At 35.3% G+C, this 12,223-nt stretch overlaps 1 protein-coding gene across 1 annotated transcript in view; it reads left to right on the forward strand.

The window, feature by feature from the left end:
- Positions 1-12,223, forward strand: part of LOC116111064 — a 29,478-nt gene that overhangs the window by 5,172 nt on the left and 12,083 nt on the right. The window contains exons 5-19 of the mRNA XM_031397268.1: positions 1,625-1,759; positions 4,727-4,982; positions 5,077-5,571; positions 5,643-5,828; positions 5,937-6,233; positions 6,981-7,613; positions 7,854-8,253; positions 8,341-8,468; positions 8,960-9,127; positions 9,789-9,808; positions 10,085-10,279; positions 10,536-10,791; positions 10,886-11,380; positions 11,452-11,637; positions 11,746-12,042. Of these exons, the coding sequence (XP_031253128.1) occupies positions 1,625-1,759; positions 4,727-4,982; positions 5,077-5,571; positions 5,643-5,828; positions 5,937-6,233; positions 6,981-7,613; positions 7,854-8,253; positions 8,341-8,468; positions 8,960-9,127; positions 9,789-9,808; positions 10,085-10,279; positions 10,536-10,791; positions 10,886-11,380; positions 11,452-11,637; positions 11,746-12,042 (4,147 nt within the window). The remainder of the gene's footprint in view (positions 1-1,624; positions 1,760-4,726; positions 4,983-5,076; positions 5,572-5,642; positions 5,829-5,936; positions 6,234-6,980; positions 7,614-7,853; positions 8,254-8,340; positions 8,469-8,959; positions 9,128-9,788; positions 9,809-10,084; positions 10,280-10,535; positions 10,792-10,885; positions 11,381-11,451; positions 11,638-11,745; positions 12,043-12,223) is intronic.

Raw genomic sequence — 12,223 nt, forward strand, 5'->3', positions numbered from 1 at the left:
TGTGTGCATACACAACACTCACACTTACACATGGATGTATATTTGCGTATGTGTATATATATGTACCTTTTCTGTAATTGCTTTTATGCTTGGGAAAGGGGGGATAATTGTGTAAATTTTGTTATTATGTAAGGATATGACATCATGGTAGACATATACCAAAACATTTCCTTCTGTTGAGTGGTCTAGATATAATTGCAATTGAATTAGAGATGCATCCATTTGTGATTAAATTGGAAATTTATTAATTATTGGCTTCTTAAATCATGTTTATTCTGGAATAACTTTTATAGATGACTGCAAACAACTTTTTTCGATACCTAGTTTCTTGTTAGGAATAAGATTTTTAGTTGTTTTCTGAGTTATTGTCTTGATATTTGTTCTAGTTGATATTACTATTTCTACTCTATATATTTGCTTCTTTAGGAAGAGTTTTTGACTAATAATTGAAATGTTTTTTATCCTTAAAAGGTTGACCAAAATTTCATGTGACAGGATGTACATGTTCACTCTATAATTTGACCTAGTAAATTGAATTATTGAATTATTATAGGCTTTGAATTGCCTCATGCAGTTAGATCAGGATTTCTGAATAACTTGCTTCAACAAAATTTCTTAATTAATAAAGTATTATTTGATAGAAGATGGGAGGGGGAGTGAGGTGGAAGAGGGCAAGTGAGACTTGAACATCTCATCTTGTCGTTCTGTGATGATGCAAACTTCTCCTTCCTACCCCTTTCGAATGACCAACAACTTGGAAGTGATTGTAGAGATGTCTTCTGGTTCAGAAGATGAGAGAAGAATACTGGTCCTGTCTTCTAAAATTTTAAGCATCCCTCTATTATTTCTATGATAAAAGGTTAAATAAAATAAATTTTCAGTACTCAAATGGGTGAATCAGAAGCCCTTTAGAAAAAAAAAAAAAAATGAATTCAACAACTGCACTACTTAAAAAAATTAAAGATACAACAGTTGCTCAATCCCTTTGAACGTATATGTGTGTGTGTATATATAGAAATTCCTCATACTGCTTTGTAACCAATGCCCCCAATGAAGCTCGAGTATTGACTCTTTTTCCCATACAATCTCTAGGTTTTCATCCTTCCTCAAATATCCTTATTCCATAGAATCTCTATTATGTATGATACTAGTATCTGATTTTGGAAGAGCTTGTGTTTGATGGATCAAATTGATGTACTATACTAGTATCTGATTGTGGAACAGCTTGTGTTTGATGGATCAAATTGAGGTATAGGTCTGTTGACAATACATGGACTGGATTAATATTATTTCTTGCCTGTTTTGTGATCCAAAAATAATTTTAAAAACTAAGATACAATTAGAAAATGTACGCTATATCTCAATATGTTTAATGTCTAAAAGCATGTTTGATATAATTTTCAAAAACTGTTTCCAAAGTTGAAAAAATCTAGAACTTCTTTTTTGTTTTCTGATTTTACAGTAGTTTTCAGGATTGTACTGGATAACTTTTATTAAACATTTAAATGCATTTCAACCAAACACAGTTTTTATAAAATTTATTGTATCCCCTGTCTTCAAAAAACTGGGGCTTAAATTCTGTGTCAAACCGGCTCTTATTTTCTTTGTTTTGGTCAATGCATAGATCTTTAGAAATGCTTGTGGAGGTTGATCTGGTGGAAGAAGGCATTCTGAGATTACTCTTTGCTGCTGTTTATCTGATGTCTCATAAAAATGGCAATGGCAATGGCAATGACAATGAGGTATCTTCTGCATCAAGGTAAATATCTTATCTCTTAGCATTTCACAAATGGGAGCTCTTGAGGAATAAGATTAATGTAGCTTAGTTAACATAAATGCTACTTCATTTATGTAAAAATATCTTATCTCTTAGTTTTTTTGGTTCCTTTCAATTAGGCTGTTCAACTTGACAGACAAGGGCTTGGTTTGATATCTTTTTTGCTGATTATGAAGGGCTTGATTAGATGTTATGACATTTTAACCCATTGGAATCCATCTTTTGCCATGTGGAAATTTGGATTATCTTTGATAACCAGAAATTAAAAAGTTTACTTAGAATTTCGAAATACATGTTAAAAAGAATTGCTGGTNAAAAAAAAAATTAAAGATACAACAGTTGCTCAATCCCTTTGAACGTATATGTGTGTGTGTATATATAGAAATTCCTCATACTGCTTTGTAACCAATGCCCCCAATGAAGCTCGAGTATTGACTCTTTTTCCCATACAATCTCTAGGTTTTCATCCTTCCTCAAATATCCTTATTCCATAGAATCTCTATTATGTATGATACTAGTATCTGATTTTGGAAGAGCTTGTGTTTGATGGATCAAATTGATGTACTATACTAGTATCTGATTGTGGAACAGCTTGTGTTTGATGGATCAAATTGAGGTATAGGTCTGTTGACAATACATGGACTGGATTAATATTATTTCTTGCCTGTTTTGTGATCCAAAAATAATTTTAAAAACTAAGATACAATTAGAAAATGTACGCTATATCTCAATATGTTTAATGTCTAAAAGCATGTTTGATATAATTTTCAAAAACTGTTTCCAAAGTTGAAAAAATCTAGAACTTCTTTTTTGTTTTCTGATTTTACAGTAGTTTTCAGGATTGTACTGGATAACTTTTATTAAACATTTAAATGCATTTCAACCAAACACAGTTTTTATAAAATTTATTGTATCCCCTGTCTTCAAAAAACTGGGGCTTAAATTCTGTGTCAAACCGGCTCTTATTTTCTTTGTTTTGGTCAATGCATAGATCTTTAGAAATGCTTGTGGAGGTTGATCTGGTGGAAGAAGGCATTCTGAGATTACTCTTTGCTGCTGTTTATCTGATGTCTCATAAAAATGGCAATGGCAATGGCAATGACAATGAGGTATCTTCTGCATCAAGGTAAATATCTTATCTCTTAGCATTTCACAAATGGGAGCTCTTGAGGAATAAGATTAATGTAGCTTAGTTAACATAAATGCTACTTCATTTATGTAAAAATATCTTATCTCTTAGTTTTTTTGGTTCCTTTCAAGTAGGCTGTTCAACTTGACAGACAAGGGCTTGGTTTGATATCTTTTTTGCTGATTATGAAGGGCTTGATTAGATGTTATGACATTTTAACCCATTGGAATCCATCTTTTGCCATGTGGAAATTTGGATTATCTTTGATAACCAGAAATTAAAAAGTTTACTTAGAATTTCGAAATACATGTTAAAAAGAATTGCTGGTTGGAGGTCTGCATGTAATAAATTCAATTTTGTCTCCTTTTTTGATTAGTTTGTCATTAATTGCATGCATGTTGTATTTTATATTAGTTTTACGAAAATTGTCACTGTGTTTGGATCTTTATTTAACACTTACATTCACGATGTAATTTTAATTTTTGGTGCACATCAGAATCTCAGAAGAATATTCTTCGAGTCCCTATTTTAACTTGGCTCTTTTTTCTTTTTATTTTCATATGAGTAAAAATTGAAAAAGAAAAAAGAGCCAAGCTTAAATAGGGACTCGAAGATAGAGACACTCACATACACATAAAGAAACTTGGTGTGGTCTAAGTCTCAATGTTGGACCTCATGTCAATTTGTCATCATATAGATCTAATTACATAAAAGCCATTGAAGAATATAAAGTTTCAGCTTATATGTTTGATGCTCATTAGGGTCTTCTTTCAAATCTTGAGTCAAGTTATCTGATTCACAGAAACCTTGTTGGGTCACTTATTCTTTGAACATCAAGTTGGGTTAATGGGTTTATTTGTATCTAGGGCCAGCTTGGTAGATAGCTTGACTTATGAAACTTATATAGATCCTTGCTCTGCATCAGAAACTGGACGAATATGGGACTTCTCTTAGAACCAAAGCAGTGTGGCACACTTCTCTTTAATCCCTGCCTCCAGTCAGTTTGATAGAATGTTTGACGAAAAGTTTTTATGTGTCACTGGGACATTGGTGGAATTTTAAATGATTGTCAGCTCCTAGCAAAGGAAACTGGAACATGAATGTTTTACTCGAAGAGGTGTTTGACAAGAATACTTGGTGTGTTATCTGATGTTTGATTATTCTTAATAAAAATATGAATCATTTTAAACTAGGTTTCTCTGTGGAACCTTTTTCATGTCTTTCACTTTCTTATGATTTTTCTTTTTGCATATACTTGAAATTTGTCATTGAATTGGAAATTGCCAATCTTTGGATTTTGAATCCACACGTTATTGATTTGTCTACAATGTTTTTGGCTCTCTCTTTATTTTTAATTTATGGAAACCTGTATTCAGTAAGGTTTTCTTTTTTCAGCTTCTTTACTCTTTTTCAGGCCAATATTCTCTTGGTAAATAAGTAGATGCATCTACTTCATCAGCATCTATGAGCTAGTAAGATTTATGTAGCTCCTTGATTATAACATTGTGGTCCACATTTACTATGATGAATCTGGAATCTGTTTGATTTGGAAATAATCAATTAGAGAATGCTGATATTCCATGATTTGGCTGAATATTATTATTGGATAGTATCTATTAATCTTAGCAGTTTGTCCATGGTACAGAATAGTAAGGTATATGATTTTGAATGTCAATCAACTATGATTGTTATATTTTAAATCAGTGTTGTAAGTGAAATAATTGCTGTAATGATTTTGGTTGGAATGTATCTATCTCAATGTTCTTTTTTTTTTTTTTTTTTACTTTATGTATAACTGTTCGCGATCTTCTGTGCTACAGGCTTCTTATGTTAGCTTCCTGCTTTGCAACCAAAATGATTCGCAAGTATGGATTACAACTGCATAAAGATGATGCATACTTTCTGAAGGGCTTAAACGGAATGAAGTTACTTTCTCTTCCATCAACTTTAGTGGATGAAGAACAAAATGATGCAAAAACTTCTAGGAGGATTTCTGAGATGGCTCACTTTTTGGAGGTTATTCGAAATTTGCAGTGTCGACTGAGTGCAAAATTTAAAAAGCCGGGCCAAGGACTGGTACGTTGTTATTTGATTTTGCTACAGCTCATGCCACGGTTCGTCTTGCATGTTATTGTTAAAATTGAAGCAATGTCTTTGCACTTTGGTGCAGGTGGATTGTGGGGGGGCATTAAGCTTGGCGGAGCCAAACTTATCAGAGAATGAATCTCGGCTGTCGATAGTTTCAGCAAAAGCAGTATCCTTGGAAACCTCAAATGAAAATGAACTGTCATTTTCTTTGTCTACCCAGGGTTCTAAGGATACTGAGAAGCTTGCTTTGGTGCCCAAAGATTTCATGAATTCTAAAGCTGAGTTTGATTTAGAAGATTCTGGTGAAGCATCTGTTCATGTGTCTCCAGGGGCACTTTTGAGAAGGACAACACTTCCCTTGGAAAATCCCAAGGATATGATTGCACGTTGGAAATTGGATAACTTGGACCTGAAAACTGTAGTCAGTGATGCTCTACTCTCTGGTCGTCTCCCTTTAGCAGTTCTTCAGTTGCATCTTCATCGTTCAACAGAACTTGCTACTGAGGAAGAGCATCATGATACCTTCACTGAAGTTCGTGACATTGGAAGAGCTATTGCTTATGATTTATTTTTGAAGGTAGCTATTGTTGGTTCTTAAACAAAACTAAGGTTATTTGTATTTCTGCACTGATTTTACATGGACAATAGGGTGAAACTGCGCTTGCTGTAGCAACATTGCAAAGGCTTGGGGAGGACATTGAAGTCTGCCTTAAACAGTTGGTATTCGGCACAGTGAGGAGATCTCTACGAATGCAAGTTGCTGAGGAGATGAGAAGATACGGTTACTTGGGACCACATGACTGGAAGATGTTGGAGAGGATATCACTCATTGAGGTATGAAGGATTTTTAATTTTTTTTGTTTCAAGATAACATTCTGTGATTTTAAGTTCCATTATCTGACAAATTTTCTCCCTCTCTCCTCTCTCGTTGTACTGGAAAAGAGACTCTATCCTAGTAGTAGTTTCTGGAGAACTTTTCGTGGCCGGCAAAAGGAATTCACAGAAGCCACATCAACTCTAAATTCTCCAGGAGGAGTATATTTGCAACTTTTGAATTCACATTTATTTGGCAATCTTGTCATTGAGTGTGGCGAGATTGACGGAGTTGTCTTGGGTTCATGGACAAATGTCAATGAAAGTTCGTCTAAGCCTGTGATTGATGAAGATAATGCTCATGCTGGATATTGGGCTGCTGCTGCAGTGTGGTCTAATGCATGGGATCAGAGAACCGTTGATCGTGTAAGTGACTACTTTCTTTGTGTCTGAACATTTCAAAAGATGCGTCATATTGTGCTGAAACTGGAGTTGAAGGAAAATGTATTGTTGTCTTAGGATAGGATGTGGTGTCCACTTTGAGGTTCCAATCCACTATCTTTTATAGACACTGCATTATTTTCCTCTTAATGAGAACTGAAAAATTGCAAAATGTAGTGTGTCGCGTGTATCAATCTTTATTTTTTGTATGTTTAATTGAAGTATGTTAGGACTTAGGATTAGTTAGGAGGTTTCCATTTTTGCTCTTCCCTTGTGTGGTCCTGTCTAAAGCAAAATACTGTTATTCTCTTGACGCTTTTAAAGTGGTAGATGTTCTTCATTATGAATATCAGATACCTGCTATCTGAAGCATATCTGTGATCATCCTTTATATAAACACTTTGTCATCTTTCTTGCTGTTCACTTTTGTCTAGAATTCTCTCTCCTACCTTTTTTAGGTTTGAAAGTTAACTGTGTCTCAGTGAACTCATGGCTGTCAACCCAGCTAGATAGTTAGATATAAAATTGAGATAGTTTATATCTTTATTTTAATACCATGGGTTGTGTTATTCCTCTTCTTGCTCATTCTCAGATATATCACGTTAGAGCTATATACTACTAATGCATATTTGTTGGTTATGTTTCATTCATTACAATTTATTTCCATGTCTCTGAGGCTTTTCAATTGAGATATGGGCCTGTAAATTTCTCAATAAATGTTTCTCTATGCAGATAGTGCTGGATCAACCTTTTCTTATGGGTGTTCACGTATTATGGGAATCACAACTGGAGTACCACTTATACCATAATGACTGGGAAGAAGTTTCCAAACTTCTGGACATTATTCCTAAATCTGTGCTATCAGATGGAAGCCTACAGATTGCTTTGGATGGTTCACAGCCTGCTTCAACTATCGGTAGTAATAGTGAATTTCCTGACTATGGCAATTACATATGCTCTATAGAAGAACTGGATGCTGGTTGTGTGGAAGTGCCAGATATCAAAATATTTAGGTTATCTGCTAATATTATGTGCTCCATGTGGTTAAGGAGGCTCATGGAGCAGGAGCTAGCTAGGAAATTTATTTTTTTGAAGGAATACTGGGAAGGCACTGCAGAAATTGTAGCTCTTCTGGCCTGTTCAGGCTTCATTACTAGCAGAAATAAAATTTCATCTGAGGATGATTCTATTGAGAATTTATCAGATATTGTTGGAAGATCTTCTGTTGGTACCATTCAAGCTTTACATAAATTACTTATGTATCACTGTGCGCAACAGAACTTGCCAAATCTTTTGGATCTTTACCTTGATTATCACAAGTTGGTTCTAGATAGCAATTCACTTCATTCATTACAAGAAGCTGCTGTAAGTTTTCATTTCTGTCATCTGTGTTCTGCTGTAGTTTTCATTTCTATCATCCATGTTCATCACACTTTGTTCTCTCTGATATTGCAACATGTTTTGCTAATGTTTTGTATGGTACAATCTATACTATACATTATTTGTATACTTTTAATATCTAGTATACTGTAACATTTTTTGTATAAATCTAATATATTTTGCGCTCTTACCTTTGTCTTTGTTTTATTGGATACATCTGTTCAGGGAGATTGTCACTGGGCAAGATGGTTACTCTTATCTAGGATTAAGGGGCGCGAATATGATGCATCATTTTTTAATGCTCGTGCTATAATGTCACATAATTTAGTTTCTGGTAACAACTTAAGTGTCCTAGAGATCGATGACATAATTTGTACTGTTGATGACATTGCGGAAGGAGGGTGGGAAATGGCTGCTTTAGCAACTCTAATGTATGCCCCTGCTCCAATTCAAAGCTGTTTAAGTAGTGGTGGTGTAAACAGGCGTAGTAGTTCTTCAGCCCAGTGCACATTGGAGAACTTGAGACCCGCTTTACAACAGTTCCCTACATTGTGGCGCATGCTTGTAGCTGCATGTTTCGGACATGATACAGTTTGCGCTTTTGTAGGCCCTAAAGTGAAGAATGGTAAGCTTTTGACCTCTTATTTTCTTTTGGTTCTTTGGATTCGATTTGTATAACATTGTTTTTTTTTCACTTTATTTGGTAATTCAGCTTTATCAGACTACCTAAATTGGCGTGATACCATCTTCTTCTCTTCTGGACGTGATACTTCTCTTTCCCAAATTCTGCCGTGCTGGTTTCCTAAGGCCATAAGGAGGTTAATTCAGCTTTTTGTTCAGGTATGCATTTTAATCTCTTCTTAAGACGCTATTGAGATTTGCTATGCGATTTTCCTTCTCAAGGTTCTTGTCTAACTTATGGTCAAATAGAGGTATGATATAAGCTTTTCTTTGAGACAAAGTCTTGATCTTACAAAGCTTATGTTAATACTTGTAAGTAGTTTAATCTGTTCCATTTTACTGATCTTTGCCGTCGTTATTACCATTGTAATATATGTATCAAGGGTCATTTTTTATTTTAAACTTTTTATTAATAAATTGTGACAGAAGTTGTAAACCATCATTCAAAGAACTTTCAACGGTTGAGATTAAATTTGACATGCATCATTCCTAAGGTGTATCAATTATGTGTGTCAATATTATATCACTGTTGAAACTGTTTTGATCTAATCTTCCACTAAATGTGACATTTTGTGTGGAAAATAAGGTTTCCAATATATTTATATATTATCTGCCTGGACATTAATGATTTTGTTTGCATGTGATTGCAGGGTCCTGTTGGATGGCAAGCACTTCCAGATCTGCCTACAGAATCTTCACTAGATAGAGACATTGAATTTTTCATAAATGCCCATGGGCATGCTGAGGTTAGTGCTATCTCATGGGAAGCAACTATCCAGAAGCATATTGAAGAGGAACTTTATGACTCCTCACTCCAGGTATGTGCTTTTTTTTTCAAGGCAATCATTTCATTCGAAATGTAATAATTATAAGCTGTTGACTGAAATAATATTTTTGGCTTTATGAGATTCTTTCATAGCATTCTCTTTTGCCTGGGTTACTATTTGTCGCAATTTAAGTAGCAATATTATTAGTTTGGTTACAATTGATCTTCTTACTTGTTGATAAGAAACTTCATACAATTTTATGATTCTAAAAGTCTATTAATGAAAGCAGTCCACACTAAGGTGGAGAGACTAACTTACAAAATAGGCCAAAGATTCATAATCCATGAGAAGACCCTAAAATAGATATCCCGGAAAAAATGAAGAAATATTTATTGGGCTAATCTATGTCAAACAACTGTTGCCTTACAATTAAACTATTTATAGTGAATAAAAAGAAAGAAAGTTCTCTAAATTCTACAGAGACAAAAGTACAAGGAGAAGCCTAAATTTTTGTTTTCATAACATCAAAACCTCTTCTCCTGATTGTCTATTTCTCTCATTCCGTATTGCACATAATAAGGCCATCACTTGACAGTCTGACAAAACATAGGCTTCTTTCCTCCCCAAAAACCGTTATGCCTTCCCGTTGTGACAGAAAAGTTGGACAGGCACAACCCATGAAATTTTAATGTTTGAAAATGCACTGAATCAGAGATGTAAGGCAATGGAGAGGTGCAAGAAAGATGATTAATGCTCTCGACTTCTCTTTTTGCACATAATGCACCTTTGATGATATAAACACAATGTCGGTATTCCCCTTGTAGTGGTGTCCTTAGTGTTTAGCTTTCCTTATTCAAAGATTCAAGGTTGAAATTTACCTTGAAAGGAACTCCTATGTGTATAAAACTTCTTAATTGTGTCATGATATCTTATCAAGTGATTCTGAAGAGAGTGGGAGACTCATTCTCTATTGTAAAGGACATGGTTCTATGTTATGTGTCGTAATAGTGAATTTCCTGACTATGGCAATTACATATGCTCTATAGAAGAACTGGATGCTGGTTGTGTGGAAGTGCCAGATATCAAAATATTTAGGTTATCTGCTAATGCTTATGTGCTCCATGTGGTTAAGGAGGCTCATGAGCAGGAGCTAGCTAGGAAATTTATTTTTTTGAAGGAATACTGGAAGGCACTGCAGAAATTGTAACTCTTCTGGCCTGTTCAGGTTCATTACTAGCAGAAATAAAATCTCATCTGAGGATGATTCTATTGAGAATTTATCAGATATTGTTGGAAGATCTTCTGTTGGTACCATTCAGCTTTACATATTACTTATGTATCACTGTGCGCAACAGAACTTGCCAAATCTTTTGGATCTTTACCTTGATTATCACAAGTTGGTTTTTTTTTTTTTTTTTTTTACTTTATGTATAACTGTTCGCGATCTTCTGTGCTACAGGCTTCTTACGTTAGCTTCCTGCTTTGCAACCAAAATGATTCGCAAGTATGGATTACAACTGCATAAAGATGATGCATACTTTCTGAAGGGCTTAAACGGAATGAAGTTACTTTCTCTTCCATCAACTTTAGTGGATGAAGAACAAAATGATGCAAAAACTTCTAGGAGGATTTCTGAGATGGCTCACTTTTTGGAGGTTATTCGAAATTTGCAGTGTCGACTGAGTGCAAAATTTAAAAAGCCGGGCCAAGGACTGGTACGTTGTTATTTGATTTTGCTACAGCTCATGCCACGGTTCGTCTTGCATGTTATTGTTAAAATTGAAGCAATGTCTTTGCACTTTGGTGCAGGTGGATTGTGGGGGGGCATTAAGCTTGGCGGAGCCAAACTTATCAGAGAATGAATCTCGGCTGTCGATAGTTTCAGCAAAAGCAGTATCCTTGGAAACCTCAAATGAAAATGAACTGTCATTTTCTTTGTCTACCCAGGGTTCTAAGGATACTGAGAAGCTTGCTTTGGTGCCCAAAGATTTCATGAATTCTAAAGCTGAGTTTGATTTAGAAGATTCTGGTGAAGCATCTGTTCATGTGTCTCCAGGGGCACTTTTGAGAAGGACAACACTTCCCTTGGAAAATCCCAAGGATATGATTGCACGTTGGAAATTGGATAACTTGGACCTGAAAACTGTAGTCAGTGATGCTCTACTCTCTGGTCGTCTCCCTTTAGCAGTTCTTCAGTTGCATCTTCATCGTTCAACAGAACTTGCTACTGAGGAAGAGCATCATGATACCTTCACTGAAGTTCGTGACATTGGAAGAGCTATTGCTTATGATTTATTTTTGAAGGTAGCTATTGTTGGTTCTTAAACAAAACTAAGGTTATTTGTATTTCTGCACTGATTTTACATGGACAATAGGGTGAAACTGCGCTTGCTGTAGCAACATTGCAAAGGCTTGGGGAGGACATTGAAGTCTGCCTTAAACAGTTGGTATTCGGCACAGTGAGGAGATCTCTACGAATGCAAGTTGCTGAGGAGATGAGAAGATACGGTTACTTGGGACCACATGACTGGAAGATGTTGGAGAGGATATCACTCATTGAGGTATGAAGGATTTTTAATTTTTTTTGTTTCAAGATAACATTCTGTGATTTTAAGTTCCATTATCTGACAAATTTTCTCCCTCTCTCCTCTCTCGTTGTACTGGAAAAGAGACTCTATCCTAGTAGTAGTTTCTGGAGAACTTTTCGTGGCCGGCAAAAGGAATTCACAGAAGCCACATCAACTCTAAATTCTCCAGGAGGAGTATATTTGCAACTTTTGAATTCACATTTATTTGGCAATCTTGTCATTGAGTGTGGCGAGATTGACGGAGTTGTCTTGGGTTCATGGACAAATGTCAATGAAAGTTCGTCTAAGCCTGTGATTGATGAAGATAATGCTCATGCTGGATATTGGGCTGCTGCTGCAGTGTGGTCTAATGCATGGGATCAGAGAACCGTTGATCGTGTAAGTGACTACTTTCTTTGTGTCTGAACATTTCAAAAGATGCGTCATATTGTGCTGAAACTGGAGTTGAAGGAAAATGTATTGTTGTCTTAGGATAGGATGTGGTGTCCACTTTGAGGTTCCAATCCACTATCTTTTATAGACACTGCATTATTTTCCTCTTAATGAGAACTGAAAAATT

The sequence above is a fragment of the Pistacia vera genome, unplaced genomic scaffold, assembly GCF_008641045.1.
Source record: "Pistacia vera cultivar Batoury unplaced genomic scaffold, PisVer_v2 Contig625, whole genome shotgun sequence".
In the NCBI taxonomy this organism is placed as follows: Eukaryota; Viridiplantae; Streptophyta; class Magnoliopsida; order Sapindales; family Anacardiaceae; genus Pistacia; species Pistacia vera.